This window comes from Ahaetulla prasina, chromosome 2, assembly GCF_028640845.1.
Source record: "Ahaetulla prasina isolate Xishuangbanna chromosome 2, ASM2864084v1, whole genome shotgun sequence".
NCBI lineage: Eukaryota > Metazoa > Chordata > Lepidosauria > Squamata > Colubridae > Ahaetulla > Ahaetulla prasina.
This window is the reverse complement of record NC_080540.1, coordinates 293,201,524-293,221,523: the sequence shown is the minus strand read 5'-3', so window position 1 is coordinate 293,221,523 and position 20,000 is coordinate 293,201,524. Positions and strand designations below refer to the sequence as shown.

General features: G+C 43.6%; 1 protein-coding gene across 2 annotated transcripts in view; it reads left to right on the top strand.

Moving 5' to 3' along the window:
• SLC14A1 (solute carrier family 14 member 1 (Kidd blood group)) overlaps positions 1-20,000 on the top strand; it is a 47,906-nt gene that overhangs the window by 9,891 nt on the left and 18,015 nt on the right. Inside the window, exons 2-6 of one of the 2 annotated variants that reach the window (XM_058171207.1) lie at positions 673-856; positions 2,610-2,754; positions 10,682-10,871; positions 12,291-12,419; positions 14,736-14,928. In XM_058171207.1, the coding sequence (XP_058027190.1) occupies positions 695-856; positions 2,610-2,754; positions 10,682-10,871; positions 12,291-12,419; positions 14,736-14,928 (819 nt within the window). In that variant the 5' untranslated portion in view covers positions 673-694. The remainder of the gene's footprint in view (positions 1-672; positions 857-2,609; positions 2,755-10,681; positions 10,872-12,290; positions 12,420-14,735; positions 14,929-20,000) is intronic. The other variant, XM_058171208.1, reaches the window with a different exon arrangement.

Here is a 20,000-nt window from a genome sequence, read left to right as displayed (position 1 = left end):
GGTCCCAAGTGTCTCAGTGGCTTTTCTGCATTTTAAGAATAAGAGAATAATAGAGTTGGAAGGGACCTTGGAGGTCTTCCCATCCAACCCCCTACTCAAGCAGGAAAACTTATACCACTCCAGACAAATGGTTGTCCAATCTCTTCTTTAAAATCTCCAGTGTTGGAGCATCCACAATTTCTGGAGGCAACTTGTTCCACTGATCCATTGTTCTCACCGTCAGGAAATTTCTCCTTAGTTCTAGGTCACTTCTCTTGTGTTTAATGGAAGGGCGGGCAGCTGAAAATCATGGAAACAAGATGATAAAGTGAAAAATAAGGCAATTGCCTAGGTAGACACGTAGAGCCATACTTTAGCAGGTGTGTTATTCAATAAATGAATGACAACCACTTCCTGACTTGGAGAATTTCACCCACATCTCACCATTTCCTCACTCGGCTTTTGTCTGCCTCTAAAGTTTAATTGAAAAATATGGAAACCGCTTTGGTATGTCATGCCCAGGATGAGAAAACTCCTTGGCGGTTGACTGACATCCATCCAACAGTTGAGCTGTTTTCCCCAACCTGGTCATAAAATGAAATAACATAATTAGGAGCATTTGATCCAGAGTCTATAAAATCATAAACTCCGGGCAGAGAGCCTTTCCTTGACTTCCTTCTCTCTGACCTTTAGCATATGTGCAACGCTAGCAAAGATGGATGGAAGTCCCTTCAACTGTTCCTCACTCCTAGTCCCAGTTCAGCTATCACCAGATGGATGCAAGTCTTATGACTCTGAATGTAAGCACCAGCAATGCTCAGCAGGTGCCCAGGACCCTTGTCAAAGTAGACCACTACTGAAGAGGCTGGAAGCCCAGGTAGGCCTCCATCCACACCTTGCCTTCAATGCACAGGTTGATAGAGTAGCCCCAAGGTGGATCTAACACAGTGTTCCTCAACCTTGGGAATATGAAGATGCATGAACCTCATCTTCCAGGATTTGGGGAGTTGAAGCCCACACATTGTCATGGCTGCAACTCACCTATCCAAATTTCATGAGCTGATGACTCAGCTTCTTTGCTAGGTGACTGAATGGGATGGTTGACACACATCTTCAAATTACTGAGGTTAAGAATAGAATAGAATAGAATAGAATAGAATAGAATAGAATAGAATAGAATAGAATAGAATAGAATAGATTTTTTTTTATTGTCCAAGTGTGATTCGACACACGAGGAATTTATCTTGGTGCATACGCTCTCAGTGTATATAAAATAAAAGATAAGTTCATCAAGAATCATAAGGTACAACACTTAATGATAGTCATAGGGTACAATAAGCAATCAGGAAACCATCAATATCAATATCAATCGTAAGGATAAAAGCAACAAAGTTATAGTCATGCAGTCATAAGTGGGAGGAGATGGGTGATGGGAACGATGAGATTAATAGTAGAGCAGACTTAGTAAATAATTTGACAGTGTTGAGGGAATTATTTGTTTAGCAGAGTGATGGCGTTCAGGAAAAAAAACTGTTCTTGTGCCTAGTTATTCTGGTGTGCAGTGCTCTATAGCATCGTTTTGAAGGTCGGAGTTGAAACAGTTTATGTCCAGGATGCGAGGAATCTGTAAATATTTTCACAGCCCTCTTTTTGACTTTTGCAGTATACAGGTCCTCAATGGAAGGCAGGTTGGTAGCAATTGTTTTTTCTGCAGTTCTAATTATCCTCTCTCTGTCTTGCTGGGTTGCAGAACCAAACCAGACAGTGATAGAGGTGCACATGACCGACTCAATAATTCCTCTGTAGAACTGGATCAGCAGCTCCTTGGGCAGTTTGAGCTTTCTGAGTTGGCGCAGAAAGAACATTCTTTGTTGTCCTTTTTTGATGACTTTTTTGATTTTAGCTGTCCATTTTAGATCTTGCGATATGGTAGAACCCAGAAATTTGAAGATCTCCACTGTTGATACTGTGTTGTCTAGTATTGTAAGAGGTGGAAGTATGGAAGGGTTTCTCCTAAAGTCTACCACCATTCCTACGGTTTTGAGTGCTTAAGAAACAGTGATCTAATGTAGAGGGGTGGTCTCCAAACTTGGCCACTTTAAGTCTTGTGGACCACGACATCCAGAATTCCCCAGCCTGCATGACTGGCTGAGGAATTTTGGGAATTGAAGTCCACAAGTCTTAAAGTGGCCAAGTTAGAAGACTCCAGTTGTAAAGATCTTAGAGTGGGTTTTCTCAAACTTGGAATTATATGCGGTGTAGACTTCAACCCACAGAATTCTGTAGTCAGTATGGGAATTCTGTCTTATTGAAGACAGAAGTACTGTGTTATACTATACTTGAAAATATCTGACACAGGAGTTTCCAACCTTGGTCCCTTTAAGACTTGTGGACTTCAACTCCCAGAGTCCCTCAGCCAGCAAAGCTGGCTGAGGAACTTGGGAGTTGAAGTCCACAAGTCTTAAAGGGACCAAGATTGGAGACCTCTGATTTAACACATGCAGTATCCATAGTTGTTTTGCTCTGAGTTGCTTCTCACACTGCTGTGGAAAGACGGTGCTCATTGTTGGTCAAAAGGAAGTTCAAGAGGACACAGTCAGTCAGATGCCTTGTTGTTTTTGTTCGGGCAGGATCCAAAACTCACAATGGAGATTGATGTCGCTGGTGAAAAGTCTGACAAAACACAAAAGACAACAGGCAAATGTTGCCAGGAAATGTTGAGAGCCCTGAGCTGTGTCACGGGAGATATGAAGATGTTTGGAGACTGGCTAAAAGGTAGGTCACATTTCTGGTACCTCTATAAAACCCAATGGAAGCACAGCAGAAATGGGTTTCAGCAGGTTCTGACCAGTTCTGGAGAACCGGTAGCAGAAATTTTGAGTAGTTCGGAGAACCGGTAGTAAAAATTCTGACTGGCTCCACCCCCATCTATTCTCTGCCTCCCAAGTCCCAGCTGATCGGGAGGAAATGGAGATTTTTGCAGTATCCTTCTCCTGGAGTGGGGAGAGAATGGAGATTTTACAGCATCCTTCCCCTGCCACCAAGCCACGCCCACCAAGTCATGCCATGCCCACCAAGCCACGCCCACAGAACCGGTAGTAAAAAAATGTGAAACCCAGCACAGGTGTAAGTGAACAGTTGTTGAACGCCTTGATTATCCTCCAGAGCAGAGGTCACCAACTACGGACCACTGGTGGTCCGCGAGAAAATTTTAGTGGTCCGTAGAAAAATTATTTGCATTTTTATATTGCACTAAAGACTATTTATCTTTTTTAAAAAATTCATATTAGCGGTCCGCAGGATTTAAAATTATGAATTTAGTGGTCCCTGAGCTCCGAAAGGTTGGTGACCCCTGCTCCAGAGCAAATGTTTCTCCACCTCAGCAAATTTAAGCCATCTGGACTTCAACTCTCAGAATTACTGAGACAGCATGGTGGCAAGTTTAAGAGGTATGGACTTCAATGCCCAGAATTCCCCAGCCAGCCCAAATCTGGGAGTTGACACCCACACATTGTTAAGATGCTAAGGAAGAGAAACACTGTACAAGAGATTTCCAGGAAAATAGGGTCCTTCCTTCCTTCCTTCCTTCCTTCCTTCCTTTTTCTTTTTCTTTCTTCCTTTTTCCTTTTCCTCCTTCTTTCCTTCTTTCTGTCTTTTCTTTTTGTTTTCTTTCTTTCCTTCCTTCCTTTTTTCTTTTCTTTCTTTCCTTTCTTCCATTTCTTTCCTTCCTTCCTTTCTTCCTTCTTTTTCCTTTCTTTTCTTTCTCTGTTTCCTTTCTTTCCTCCTTCCTTCCTTCCTTCTTTCCTTCTTTTTTCCATCTTTTCCAGCCTTTTTCTTCTTTCCTTCTTTCCTTCCTTCCTTTTTTCTTCCTTCCTTTTCTTTTCTCCCTTCCTTCCTTTTTCCTTTCTTTTCTTTCTCTGTTTCCTTTCTTTCCTCCTTCCTTCCTTCCTTCTTTCCTTCTTTTTTCCATCTTTTCCAGCCTTTTCCTTCCTTCCTTCCTTCCTTCCTTCCTTCCTCCCTCCCTCCCTCCCTCCTTTTTTTTCTTTTTTCTTCCTTCCTTTTCTTTTCTCCCTTCCTTCCTTTTTTCTTTCTTTCTTTCCTTCTTTCCTTTCCTTCCTCCTTCCTTTCTTCTTTCCTTCCTTCCCTCCCTCCCCCTTTCTTCTTTCATTCCTCAGTCCCTCCCCCCCCCTCTCCACCACCCCCAGCTGTCATTGCTCCTCCTTCAATAAGCTTTAGGCTGATCCTTATTTTACACTGTAAACACATCACAAGTTATTTATTCACAGCCTTCCTCCCTCAACCATCTCTCTCCCCATCCCACATCATGCATTCCCCTTGCCTGCCTGCCTGCCACTCTGATGTTGAATTATACACTCGGAGGGGTGTGTCACAATCCCAACACAAGCTGGCCTAGAGATGTTCAGGCCATCTGCCAACTTCCAGGCGAGCAACATAAATTAGCTGTTTTGTATCTTCTGCATGAACTGAGCCGCTCAATCAACTTCCCAACTGCGTGATGTTTTTGCAGAGAATAATAAATGTGTGTCATATTTTACAACCTTATTGGCAGTAGGAGCCACACCAGATGTTGCCAGAGATATACACACATTTGGCAATTGTCCCAGTTCATAAACTTCGGGACAACAGAAACAAAAACCCCGTTGTCGAATTGTGGAAGATAGGGCAAGTTACTTTTTTTTCTCTATATTTTGACATTGCATCCTCATTGGTGGTATATTTACACAATCTGGTCACACATTAACCCATTTTAACAGAATAACAGAGTTGGAAGGACCTTGAGGTCTTCTAGTCCAACCCGCTGCTCAAGCAGGAGACCCTATCATGCCAGACAAATGGCTGTCCAATCTCTACTTAAAATCTCCTGCAATGGAGCACCGCAACTTCTGAAGACAAGCAGTTCCGCTAATCAATTGTTCTAACTGTTAGGGAAGTTTCCCCTTAGTTCTAGGTTGCTTCTCTCCTTGATTAGTTTCCATCTGTTGCTTTTTGTCCTGTTTCATGTACTTTGGACAATAGGTTGAACCCCCCCTCTTCCTTGTGGAAGCCCCCCAACTATTGGAAGACTGCCATCATGCCCCACCACCCCCAGTCCTTCTTTTCATTAAACTAGACAAATGTTCTAAGGAAGCACAGCGTTTGATATCATAAACTAGCCAAATATTCCTGGTTTCCAGAGCTCCCGCGTCAAATGAACTGGCCAATATATTAAAAGCTCTTTTAAACCCTTTGGGAAGTACGACATTCGAAATGAAACCGTCACATTTGTACAAGCACTTTAACCAGGTTAAACGAAGACCCAATAAGATGCCTGTCAGGAAATTGTTATTTGCCTAACTAGTTGGCCAGGCGATATATAAACTAACTATGTATGTTTATAGAAAGGCATGATATTGCTTTAAGGCTGTGCTGCATCGTGCAAGCATCCTGATTGGTTGAGCTCTGTAGCCAATGTATAAAAGGACTACTAAATTATGGCTTGTGGGGAATCTACAGGGACGCTACAGCATTGTAACCTGATGACATGCTGCAACTGTATATTTGAGCTTTATGATCATTGCTTGATCATGGCTAGTTACTGATTCCTCAAGATACTGACTGTTGTGAATTGAACTATGTTTTGCCGAACTGAAAGAAGACCTTGTTTGTTTTGCAAGTCTACATTGGTAAGAAGATATTCGTAACATCCCTGACTGGCTTTATATGTGTATGACCTGGAATTGTTTTTGGACTATGACTTTGCCTTTTCCCTAAAAGTAAAGGAATATCAAACCCCAGTTTGTCTGCAAGTGACTGTTATTGTATACTTTCTTCTTTCCTTCCTTCCTTCCTCCTTCCTTCCTTCTTTCCTTCCTTTTCCATCTTTTCCAGCCTTTTCTTCTTTCCTTCTTTCCTTCCTTCCTTTTTCTTCCTTCCTTCCTTTCTCCCTTCCTTCCTTTTCCTTCCTTTCTTCTTTCCTTTCTTCCTTCTTCCTCCTTCCTTCCTTCTTTACTTCCTTTTCCATCTTTTCCAGCCTTTTCCTTCCTTCCTTCCTTCCTTCCTTCCTTCCTCCCTCCCTCCCTCCTTTTTTTTCTTTTTTCTTCCTTCCTTTTCTCCCTTCCTTCCTTTTTTCTTTCTTTCTTTCCTTCTTTCCTTTCCTTCCTCCTTCCTTTCTTCTTTCCTTCCTTCCTCCTCCCTCCCCTTTCTTCTTTCATTCCTCAGTCCCTCCCCCCTCTCCACCACCCAAAGCTGTCATTGCTCATCCTTCAATAAGCTTTAGGCTGATCCTTATTTTATACTGTAAACACATCACAAGTTATTTATTCACAGCCTTCTTCCCTCAACCATCTCTTTCCCCATCCCACATCGTGCATTCCCCTTGCCTGCCTGCCTGCCACTCTGATGTTGAATTATACACTCGGAGGGGTGTGTCACAATCCCAACACAAGCTGGCCTAGAGATGTTCAGGCCATCTGCCAACTTCCAGGCGAGCAACATAAATTAGCTGTTTTGTATCTTCTGCATGAACTGAGCCGCTCAATCAACTTCCCAACTGCGTGATGTTTTTGCAGAGAATAATAAATGTGTGTCATATTTTACAACCTTATTGGCAGTAGGAGCCACACCAGATGTTGCCAGAGATATACACACATTTGGCAATTGTCCCAGTTCATAAACTTCGGGACAACAGAAACAAAAACCCCGTTGTCGAATTGTGGAAGATAGGGCAAGTTACTTTTTTTTCTCTATATTTTGACATTGCATCCTCATTGGTGGTATATTTACACAATCTGGTCACACATTAACCCATTTTAACAGAATAACAGAGTTGGAAGGGACCTTGGAGGTCTTCTAGTCCAACCCGCTGCTCAAGCAGGAGACCCTATCATGCCAGACAAATGGCTGTCCAATCTCTACTTAAAAATCTCCTGCAATGGAGCACCCGCAACTTCTGAAGACAAGCAGTTCCGCTAATCAATTGTTCTAACTGTTAGGGAAGTTTCCCCTTAGTTCTAGGTTGCTTCTCTCCTTGATTAGTTTCCATCTGTTGCTTTTTGTCCTGTTTCATGTACTTTGGACAATAGGTTGAACCCCCCCTCTTCTTTGTGGAAGCCCCCCAACTATTGGAAGACTGCCATCATGCCCCACCACCCCCAGTCCTTCTTTTCATTAAACTAGACAAATGTTCTAAGGAAGCACAGCGTTTGATATCATAAACTAGCCAAATATTCCCGGTTTCCAGAGCTCCCGCGTCAAATGAACTGGCCAATATATTAAAAGCTCTTTTAAACCATTTGGGAAGTACGACATTCGAAATGAAACCGTCACATTTGTACAAGCACTTTAACCAGGTTAAACGAAGACCCAATAAGATGCCTGTCAGGAAATTGTTATTTGCCTAACTAGTTGGCCAGGCGATATATAAACTAACTATGTATGTTTATAGAAAGGCATGATATTGCTTTAAGGCTGTGCTGCATCGTGCAAGCATCCTGATTGGTTGAGCTCTGTAGCCAATGTATAAAAGGACTACTAAATTATGGCTTGTGGGGAATCTACAGGGACGCTACAGCATTGTAACCTGATGACATGCTGCAACTGTATATTTGAGCTTTATGATCATTGCTTGATCATGGCTAGTTACTGATTCCTCAAGATACTGACTGTTGTGAATTGAACTATGTTTTGCCGAACTGAAAGAAGACCTTGTTTGTTTTGCAAGTCTACATTGGTAAGAAGATATTTGTAACATCCCTGACTGGCTTTATATGTGTATGACCTGGAATTGTTTTTGGACTATGACTTTGCCTTTTCCCTAAAAGTAAAGGAATATCAAACCCCAGTTTGTCTGCAAGTGACTGTTATTGTATACAACCGGTCTCAGTCGTTTTCATGCTTGGGTACTCTGCTCAACACAACCTTGGTTGTGAACCCAGATTAGCCTTAACAATGCCTGTTGAAGGGAAAACTTGGTTAGCTTGAATTGTGACTTTTGCGCGTCTTTGCATTTTTTATTTTATTTTTTTGCACATTCTGGTGAAGTCCTATTCAAGACAACTGTATGAATCCAGATAACGGATTAATTCAGCGTTTGTGCATAGGCAGCCATTTACTAATAGTGAAAAAACAACAACAACCTGGCAAAGACCTTCAAGTGAGCTAGGGATGACTTCAGTGGCTGTCAGAATCAAAATGGTAGCTATGACTACACAATTATAGTTCTCCCTTTTTATATGATTTGCAACAATATCCCTTGATCAAACCTTTCACACTGAATTGTTCATCCCTGGATTACCTTATTTATTAGACTTTATCCCACCTTTATTATTTTATATCTGATACTCTGTCCTCCTCCTATTTTTCCCACAACAGCAGCCCTGTGAAGTGAGTTGGGCTAAAAGAAGGTGACTGGTCCAGAGTCACCCAGCTGGTTTTGCTGCCTAAGGCGGGACTAGAACTCACCATCTCCTGGTGATTGGCCCAAAATCACCCAACCAGCTTTCATGCCTAAGGCAGGACTAGAACTCACAGTCTCCTGGTGATTGGCCCAAAATCACCCAACCAGCTTTCATGCCTAAAGCAAGACTAGAATTCACAGTCGCCTGCTGATTGGCCCAAAATCACCCGACCAGCTTTCATGCCTAAGGCAAGACTAGAACTCACAGTCGCCTGCTGATTGGCCCAAAATCACCCAACCAGCTTTCATGCCTAAAGCAAGACTAGAACTCACAGTCGCCTGCTGATTGGCCCAAAATGACCCAACCAGCTTTCACGCCTAAGGCAAGACTAGAACTCACAGTCGCTTGCTGATTGGCCCAAAATCACCCAACCAGCGTTCATGCCTAAGGCAAGACTAGAACTCACAGTCGCCTGCTGATTGGCCCAAAATCACCCAACCAGCTTTCATGCCTAAGGCAGGACTAGAACTCACAGTCGCCTGCTGATTGGCCCAAAATCACCCAACCAGCTTTCATGCCTAAGGCAAGACTAGAACTCAGTGCCCTGATTAGTGGCCTCAAATTTCCCAGCCGGCTTTTGTACCTAAGGTAGAACTACAACTTCCAGTCTCCTCCAGGCTAGCACCTCAACCACTACCACAAACTAGCTGTGTTTTATTGCTGCTATTTCCCCCCACCCCCAAAGGAAGCATTTTATTACCGTATAGTATTCTTGCTCTTTATGGTGATGATCACTTTTATAAACCATCCAAGTAGAGGATTTTGAACCCTGGGTTACGAGTAAGCCATTGAAATTGCACTTCGTGTGAATTGCTCAACGGTTTTGCCTAGCACAAAAAACAAACTCGCGACTTGTTGTGCTGTCTCACCGTTTCCAGGTCAAAGGTACTTCAGAGTAGAAAAGAGCCCATGATAAAAAGACAATGAATCACAGCTTCCATGCCCTATTCAGGTAGACCAGAGGTCTTCAAACATGGCAGCCTTAAGACTTGTGGACTTCAACTCCCAGAATTCTCCAGCCAGCATAGCTGGCTGGAGAATTCTGGGAGTTGAAGTCCACAAGTCTTAAGGCTGCCAAGTTTGAAGACCTCTGAGGTAAACCTTTGACCAATGATCTCAGGGTTTCCCAACCCATGGCAACTTGGAAGGACTTCAACACCCAGAATCTCCCCAGCGGGCATTCTTCCAGTTTTCCAGCCATCCACTCAGCAGAAAAACAATCCAGAGAAATGACACATTAGACCAGGATTTCAACCTTAGCAAACTTCAAGACGCCTGGACTTCAAGTCCCCAAATTCCCCAACCAGCCTTGGTTGCCAAGGTTGGGGAAACCCTGAACGGTCTGTTTCATCGATTCAGAAGTCCAGTTCTTTTGTCCGGCAGCATCCGCGTCGTGGCTGTTATCGCCAGAGGGACAATACTAGTGTTGCGAGATCACAACATTGCGATACTCATTTAGTTGGTTGGCTGCTCCCCCTGTCCTGCCATGCAAGCACCATTGGAGCTGTCCATTGGCTTTGGGCCCCCAGTCTGGACCAGCGCAGGGTGCTGAAAACACACAGAGGAAAAATATGAAGGACCAGCATGCTGTAGGTTGTCAACGATTCTGTCCAGTTCTGTCATAAAGAAAAGAAATTGCGGTTCCCTGGGTGCTAATAAACTGGGTCAAATCTGTACTGAGAGTCACCTTTTTTAGCCCCACCCAATCTACAACTCCCTCCTTCTCTCCTTCCTTCCTCCTTCCCTTCTTTCCTTACTCTCCTTCACTCTATCTCCTTCTTTTCCTTCCTTCCTTCCTTCCTTCAATCTCTCTCCTTCCTTCCTTCCTTCCTTCCCTTCCTCCCTCCCTCCTTTCCTCCCTCCCTCCCTTTCTTCCCTCCCTTTCTCCTTTCTTTCTTTCCTTCTCCTTCCTTCCTTCCCTTTCTCTCCTTCCACTCTTCTTCCTCCCTCCCTCTTCCCTTCCTTCCCTTCCCTTCTTTCCTTTACTCCCTCTCCTTCCTTTCTTCATTTGTTTCTTCTTTCTTCCCTCCCTCTCATTCCTTCCTTCCTTTGTTCCTTTCTTCCTCTCTTCCTTTCTTCCCTCTCTCTCCTTCCTTCCTTCCTTCCTCCCTCCCTCCATCCCTCCATCCATCCCTAAAGGTCATCTCTATATTCTTTTCCACAGGATCATCTTATATACTGGTATTACCCATAATGTGCCATTGTATCACATCATATCATACATTGTCAAATGCTTTGTCTTTCAGATAAGCCTGTGGCCCTCCAGTTTGTTGACTGGCTTCTGCGGGGTGTTTCTCAAGTGATCTTTGTCAACAATCCGCTCAGTGGCATCATCCTGCTTATTGGATTCCTGGTGCAGAGCCGTTGGCTGACACTCATGTGCTGCACTGGAGTGATTGTCTCAACTTTAACTGCAGTTATTCTAAGCCAAGAGAGGTAAGCTGTTTCCTCCTCCTCTTTCTCCTCTTCCTCCTCCACCTCTTCCTCCTCCTCCTCCTCCTCCTCTTTCTCCTCCTCTTCCTTTTCCTCCTCCTCCTCCTCCTCCTCTTTCTCCTCCCTTCCTTTTTCTCCTCCTCTTCCTCCTCTTCCTCCTCTTCCTCTTCCTCCTCATCCTCAACTTCCTTTCTTCCTCCTCCTCCTTCTCTTTTTCTTCTTCCTCTTCCTCCTCCTCCTACTCTTTTCCTCCTCCTCCTTCTGTTTCTCCTCCTCCTCTTAACAATAACAACAACAGAGTTGGAAGGGACCTTGGAGGCCTTAGGATTCACAACTTCTGCAGGTAAGTCATTCCACTTATTAATTGTTTTGTCAGGAAATTTCTCCTTAGTTCTAGGTTGCTTCTCTCCTTGATTAGTTTCCACCCATTGCTTCTTGTTCTACCCTCAGGTGCTTTGGAGAATAGTTTGACTCCCTCTTCTTTGTGGCAACCCCTGAGATATTGGTACACTGCTATCATGTCTCCCCTAGTCCTTCTTTTCATTAAACTAGACATACCGAGTTCCTGCAACCATTCTTCATATGTTTTAGCCTCCAGTCCCCTCATCATCTTGGTTGCTATTCTCTGCACTCTTTCTAGAGTCTCAACATCTTTTTTACATCGTGGCGACCAAAACTGAATGCAGTATTCCAAGTGTGGCCTTACCAAGGCATGATAAAGTGGCACTAACACTTCACGTGATCTTGATTCTATCCCTCTGTTTATGCAGCCCAGAACTTCTTCCTCCTCTTCCTCCTCCTGCTCCTCCTCCTCCTCCTCCTTCTCTTCCTTTTCCTCCTCCTCTTCTTCCTCCTCTTCCTCCTCCTCTTCTTCCTTCTCCTCCTCCTCCTCCTCCTTCTCTTCTTTTTCCTCCTCCTCCTTCTCCTTCTCTTTCTCCTCCTCCTCTTCTTCTTCCTCCTCCTCCTCAACGTCTAGTGCTCAGATAGAATTAGCCACTGGATTGCTCCTGTAGCAACATTCATGCAATCAAATCAAATATTTTTATTACGATCTGTGACCAGCCTTTCCAACATAAGATTACTTTAGAAAGGGAGTCAGCTCAAGCTCAAATACAGTTATCAAACTAGGAAAAAAAATACTGTAACGCATCCACTTCTTTATTAAGCCATTAAACCGGCAAGAAGACCATTTCTAATTTTAGACGGGGAGATTTCCTGAAATGAACAAACATTTTTGGAGCCCAGAGACCAAAAAGTGAATACCAAAATGGCTGTTCCTTTTTAAAAATTGCTTGACTTTGAAGAGATCCACATTCCAAATGATAGCTCTGAGTGAGTTTGTCTGGTGTGCAAGAATGTCCACCTGGGTCTTCTCTGCATCCTACATTTGCAAAATAATGTCTCTCCATGCTTGCTACCTAGATCCGCGATTGCTGCTGGACTTCATGGCTACAATGGTGTCCTTGTAGGGATGCTGATGGCTGTCTTCTCAGACAAGGGCGAATATTACTGGTGGCTCCTACTGCCTGTTATTCTCATGTCCATGACCTGGTGAGTCTATATATATAATATATCATCATCTTCATTTAATGACCCTATAAGGGTCCCTGGTGGCTCTACAGACTAATGCAGTCTGTTATTAACAGCAGCTGCTTGCAATTACTGCAAGTTCAAGTCCCACCAGGCCCAAGGTTGACTCAGCCTTCCATCCTTTATAAGGTAAAGCTGGCTGAGGAACTCTGGGAGTTCCTTCCATCCTTTATAAGGCAAAGCTGGCTGAGGAACTCTGGGAGTTGAAGTCCACAAGTCTTAAAGGGACCAAGGTTGGAGACCCCTGGTTTAAACTATATTGCAGAAGGCTTCTGGTGGCTCAACAGACTAAGCAGTCTGTTATTAACACAGCTGCTTGCAATTACTTGCAAGCCCCACCAGGCCCAAGGTTGACTCAGCCTTCCATCCTTTATAAGGTAGGTAAAATGACGACCCAGATTGTTGGGGGCAATAAAAGTTGACTTTGTATATAATATACAAATGGATGAGACTATTGCTTAACACAATGTAAGCCTCCCTGAGTCTTCGGAGACTATAAATTCTAATTATAATAATAATAATAATAATAATAATAATAATAATAATAATAATAATAATAATAATAATAATAATAATAATAATAATAATAATAATAATAATAATAATAATAATAATCCTTTGTGGGTTGGAATCTGGGCAACTGACTGGAGCTAGCAAAGTGTTTTACTGGCCGGATGCCTTTCCTGTCACCAATGCGGAGTTCTATTCGGCAGATATATTCTCATGGTACCCAGAGAGAGAAATATCTGCCTCTACCTAGCATCGAATTCACAGCCTCCTGATTGTGAGGTGAGAGCTCCACCTCTAGGCCACCGCACCACTCAGTCCCTCTCTCTATATGATCTGGTAATATTTCTATCCTTTGTCCTGATTTTTTTTAAAAAAACAACATGATATTGGTAAAGACTACAGTAGTGGCCATAATTGCGAAAACCTTTTGGGGAAAGTCTCTTTTCTAAAACTAGCTAATAACACCACTTTTTTAGCATAAAATGATATATCAATGGGAAGATAATTTAATCAAGAATGTAGTGCGATAACTTTTATGAAGGATTTGCTATTAGAATAGCAGTTACAGTATAAAGAAGAAAAGTGAAACATGTAGAAAAAACGAGATGTACAAAAATGATTACCATAGAAATAACAAGATATACAAAAACGATCACCATAGAAAAAATGAAATATACAGAAATGATCCCCATGTCAGTGAATACTTAGTTGGGTAACCTTTAGCATGAATTACAGCCTTACAATCTCTTCCCATGGAGTGAACCAAGCCTTTTAGTTCTGTAACTGTTATCATGTGAAACCAAGATTGAAGGATGACTTCTATTAACTGGGGTTTATTGCTGGGCCACTTCTGACTAACAAGTTTCTTGTTAGATTTTTAATTGGGTGAAGGTCTGGGCTATTCCCAGGCCATTCCAGCAGTGGAATATGTTGAATATCTTGAAACTCCCCCAAAAAAGTGGTGCTATTAAGAGTTCTCCACTCCTCTGAATACAACAAAATACCTTATGCCACCAGACTTGAAATCCTGGGTTTAGAAAATTTAGAACTACGCCGCCTTCGGCATGATCTGAGTTTAACTCATAAAATCATCTATTACAACATCCTTCCTGTCAGCTTCAATTGCAACAATACACGAGCACACAATAGATTTAAGCTTATTGTGAACCACTCCAATCTTGATTGCAGAAAATATGACTTCAGTAGCAGAGTTGTTAATATTTGGAATACACTACCTGACTCTGTGGTCTCTTCCCAAAATCCCCAGAGCTTCAACCAAAAACTGTCTACTATTGACCTCACCCCATTCCTAAGCGGTCTGTAAGGGCAGTGGTGGGATTCAGCCAGTTCGCACCACTTCGGGAGAACCGGTTGTTAACTTTCTGAGCAGTCTGGTAAACTGGTTGTTGGAAGAAATCATAAGGGCAGAGAACCGGTTGTTAAATTACTTGAATCCCACCCCTGTGTAAGGGGCGTGCATAAGAGCACAAGCATGCCTACCGTTCCTGTCCTATTGTTTCCTTTCATTATATCCAATTAATATAGTTAATTCATACTCATGCTTATATATATACTTATATATTGTATAGTTATTTCACGCTTATGCTTATATATGCTGTGTGAGAAAATAAATAAAATATTAGCCATCAAACCTCAAAAATACACTTTTCCCAAAAGGTTTCCACAATTTTGGCCACTACCGTATAGCAGAAACAATGGCATACTTTCTACCATGATCTGCAATCCTTCTGTATTCTTCTTTTTCAGCCCTATCTTTACCAGCGCTTTAGGTTCGCTCTTCAGCAAATGGGATCTTCCGGTTCTCACACTCCCTTTCAATTTGGCGCTGAGTCTGTTTCTAGGGGCCACCGGCCATTATAATTCTTTCTTCCCTACAACGCTGATAGAACCAACCGCCTCTTTGCCCAACAACTCTTGGTCCGATGTTCAAGTGACTATGGTAAGATGATACCAGCCACGTGCCCCTTGTGGTGTGGTCTACTTTGGTGTGGGGGGAGAGGAGAGGGGAGGGGACTCTCTAAAGGAAGTAGCTTCACATAAGGGCAAATACCGTGTGTGAGTTAACCTGGAGGGTTTGGTTGCTCCTACGCATCTCTTGTAGGGATGCGGTAGCTCAGGGGCTAAGATGCTGAGCTTGTCGATCGAAAGGTCAGCAGTTCAGCGGTTTGAATCCCTAGCGCCACAGAACGGGATGAGCTCCCGTGACTTGTCCCAGCTTCTGCCAACCTAGCAGTTCGAAAGCAGGTAAAAAATGCAAGTAGAAAAATAGGGACCACCTTTGGTGGGAAGGTAACAGCGTTCTGTGCGCCTTTGGTGTTGAGTCATGCCGGCCACATGACCACAGAGACGTCTTTGGACAGCACCGGCTCTTTGGCTTTGAAACGGAGATGAGCACCGCCCCCTAGAGTCAGGAATGACTCCTAGGTTCCTCCTTATTTCCCAGTTCATGAATCATCCTCTCTCCAACAATCCAAAAGACCTCCCATCCTTTTAGCCTTCTGAAAGGCTATCAAAATTTGGGTCTTTGCCGGTGGCGACATTCAATTTTTTCCCCTACCAGTTCTGTGAGCATGGCTTGGTGGTGGTGGTGGGGAACTGTGACTGAGGGGGTGTGGTCAACTCAATGTCACTCATGGCCAAACCCACTCAGTGACATGACACTACCACCACCACCAAGCCATGGCCACAGAACCCGGTAGGAAAAAAATGTGCGTATGAGCACGAGAAGGGCTCATAGCGAATGCTGTGGCAGAGAGAATTTGAATTTTTCTCCCTCCATTCACAGCGGAGCTGCTGCTCCCTTTATGGTCCCCCCTGCGGCCCCCTCCCTCCCAGGGACTACCTTAAAGGGACAGGCTGCAGTGGCCAGAAGAGGTGAGCGGCGACCAGGTGACCAGGAGGGCATGGGCGAGGCCAACCAGGGGTGATTTTGACCGGTTCGGCAAACTGATTCAAATCATCCCTACCGGTTCACCCGAACCAGTCCGATCCAGTAGAATTTCATCCCTGGTCTTCACCCAGGCTCTTGGGGTCAAGTGGTGGAGACTTCTGACACTTGTCGGGGATCACTCCAGGAGAATGATCAGGGCACTGAGTTTTAGTCTTTTATGTTTTTATAGTTTTCATATTTTTATTGTTGCGAGACACCCAGGACTGTTTTAAGATGGGCAGTCATGCAACTCTTTTAAAATACCATAAAATTCTTTTACAATCAAATAAAAATAAATTACATATAATCGATGCCTAAACGAGGAAGGGTAGAGACCTTTTGGTCTATACATGCCTACAGTATAACCCCAATTTTTTTTTAAAAAAGATTGAATCGATAGCCTGCTACTGGTGGCCTTCAATCTTTTATCCAGGTTGGGCTATTATTGTTGTTGAGATCAAAGTTTCCACAATTCTTAGAAGTCAGAAAGTAGATTATAATATATGTATGTGTATGTATATGTATGTATGTATGTATGTGTATAGTATGCTATAACGTGTTAATTATGCCCAATTAGGGTGATATGGTTGTAGGCAGTTTACACCACCTATAAAGTCAAGTGCTATAATAATATTTCCTAACCCAGCCCACAGAGGCAATTTTCCAACATACTGCTCTATAGCTTTGATGCTGTCACGAATAACAAACAACTTTTTGGTAGATTGTTATTGTTAATTGCGAAGTCTTGTCTGACCCATCGCGACCCCATGGGCAACGTTCCTCCAGGCCTTCCTGTCCTCTACCATCCTGTGGAGTCCCTTTAAGCGCATGCCAACTGCTTCAGTGACTCCATCCAGCCACCTCGTTCTCTGTCGTCCCCTTCTTCTTTTGCCCTCAATCTTTCCAGGGAATCCTTCCTTCTCATTAGGTGGCCAAAGGATTTGAATTTCCTCTTCAAGATCTGGCCTTCTAAAGAGCAGACAGGGTTGATGTCCTCTAGGACTGACCGGTTGGATCACCTTGCAGCCCAAGGGACTCGCAGGAGTCTTCTCCAGCACCAGAGTTCAAAGGCTTCCATTCTTTGATTTGGTGGATTAAAGTGCAGGAAAGGCTGTTTTCGTGGCACGGTTATTTAGTGATCACTCTGTTTACTTGGCTTCAAGTGAACTTCAGTGCTGCTGGATCTAAGATAACAATCATAGTTTGTAACCTACCATGCACTAAATTCATCTGATGCTGCAATGTCTTTCCAAAACATCAACTGTAAGAAACGGTCAGATTTTCTACTGAATTGATGCCTTCAGCGAGACTCTCTTCAAGACAATAACAATGATAAAGACAATAAAAAAAAAGATTTTCAAGAAAAGATGGGAGAACCATTTGTCTGGGATAGTATAAAAACTCCTGCCTGTGGCAGGGGGTTGGACTAGAAGACCTCTACAGTTCCTTCCAGCCCTATGATTCTTTAAAAAAGGGGGGAGGCAGCCATGGAAAAAACGTGTTTCCAAAGTCCAACTAGATAACAATATTTCCGGGATGGGTTTTGGAGCACACCTATCCTATCTGACCTAGTGGGATGGGCAGATACGATTAGCAAGAGATACGCTCTGCAGGTAGCCTAGCTTAGTGCCATATCGGGCTTTAAAGGTAATAACCATCACCTTGAACTGCACCCAGAAGGAAACTGTGAGCCAGCGCAGGTCACACAACAGAGATTTAACATGGGCAAATCTAGAGGCGCACAACTGCGTGCATTGCTGCCTTCTGGACTGGTTGTAACTTCTAGATCAGGGGTCTCCAACTTTGGTAACTTTAAGCCTGGTGGACTTCAACTCCCAGAATTGTGTGTGTGTGTGTGTGTGTGTGTGTGTGTGTGTGGCGCAGACCCCCCCCCCCCATAGCCCATTTTTGCTCCCAGGAGGCTGCAGGGAGGGGTACTAGGCCCAAAATGGGGCAGGGGATGTGCAGCGCATTTAATGCATGGCACCAACTTTAAAAATGAATGAATTCATAACCAGGTTAAACATACTATGTGAGTGGAGCCGATGTCATAACTAAGAATACCATTAATACAATTCTGGGTTATATTTAGTTGAAGTCCACCAGGCTTAAAGTTGCCAAGGTTGGAGACCCTTGTTCTAGATGGTCTTCAAAGAACAGCCCCATATAGAGGATGTTGCAATAACCCAAATCAATCAATCAATCAGAATAGAGCTGGAAGGGACCTAGGAGGTCTTCTAGTCCAACTCTCTGCTCAAACAGGAGATCCTACACCATTTCAGACAAGTGGCTGCCCAGTCTCTTCTTTAAAACCTCCAGTGGTGAAGCACCTACAACTTCTGAAGGCAACCTCTTCCACTGGTTGATTGTTCTCACTGTTAGGAAGTGTCTCCTAACATTCCAGGTTGCTTCTCTCCTTGATCAGTTTCCATCCATTGTTTCTTTACTTGCCTTCTGGTGCTTTGGAAAATAAGTTGAGCCCCTTCTCTTTGTGACAACCTCTCAAATACTGGAATACTGTCCACATGTCCCACTTAATCCTCCTTTTCTCTAGTCTAGCCAAACCCATCTTCTGCATATCCTTTTCTCTAGACTAGTCAAATCCAGAGGTAGTATTCAGCAGGTTCTGACCAATTGTGGAGAACCGGTAGCGGAAATTTTCGGTAGTTTGGAGAACCGGTAAATATCACCTGACTGGTCCCACCCTCCCCCACCTATTCTCTGCCTCCCGAGTCCCAGCTGATCAGGAGGGAATGGGGATAACATAACATAACATCAGAGTTGGAAGGGACCTTGGAGGCCTTCTAGTCCAACCCCCTGCCCAGGCAGGAAACCCTACACCATCTCAGTCAGATGGTTATCCAACATTTTCTTAAAAATTTCCAGTGTTGGAGCATTCACAACTTCTGCAGGCAAGTCGTTCCACTTATTAATTGTTCTAACTGTCAGGAAATTTCTCCTTAGTTCTAAGTTGCTTCTTTCTTTGACCAGTTTCCACCCATTGCTTCTTGTTCTACCCTCAGGTGCTTTGGTGAACAGCCTGACTCCCTCTTCTTTGTGGCAGCCCCTGAGATATTGGAACACAGCTATCATGTCTCCCCTAATCCTTCTTTTTGTTAAACTAGACATACCCAGTTCCTGCAACCGTTCTTCATATGTTTTATCCTCCAGTCCCCTAATCATCTTTGTTGCTCTTCTCTGCACTCTTTCTAGAGTCTCAACATCTTTTTTACATCGATTTTGCAGTAACCTTCCCCTGCCACGCCCACTAAGCCACACCCACAGAACCGGTAGTAAAAAAAATTTGAATCCCACCACTGGTCAAATCCATATCCATCCTTCATATGTTTTAGTCTCTGGGCCTTTAATCATCTCAGTTGCTCTCCTTTGCACTTTTTCCAAAGCCTCAACATCCTTTTTGCAATGTGGTGACCACAACTGGATGCAGTATTCCAGGGGTGGCTTTATTAAGGCTTTATAAAGCGGTACTAATACTCCTCGTGATTTTTGATTCTATGCTCTGTTAATATAACCCAGAATTGTATTAATGGTATTCTTGGTTATGACATCGGCTCCACTCACGTAGTATGTTTAACCTGGTTATGAATTCATTCATTTTTAAAGTTGGCGCCATACATTAAAAGCGCTGCACATCCCCTGCCCCATTTTGGGCCTAGTACCCTTCCCTGCAGCCTCCTGGGAGCAAAAATGGGCTATGGGGGGGCAGTCTGCGCCCCCCCCCCACAAACACACACGCACACACAATTCTGGGAGTTGAAGTCCACCAGGCATAAAGTTGCCAAAGTTGGAGACCCCTGATCTAGAAGTTACAACCAGTCCAGAAGGCAGCAATGCACGCAGTTGTGCGCCTCTAGATTTGCCCATGTTAAATCTCTGTTGTGTGACCTGCGCTGGCTCACAGTTTCCTTCTGGGTGCAGTTCAAGGTGATGGTTATTACCTTTAAAGCCCGATATGGCACTAAGCTAGGCTACCTGCAGAGCGTATCTCTTGCTAAGCGTATCTGCCCATCCCACTAGGTCAGATAGGATAGGTGTGCTCCAAAACCCATCCCGGAAATATT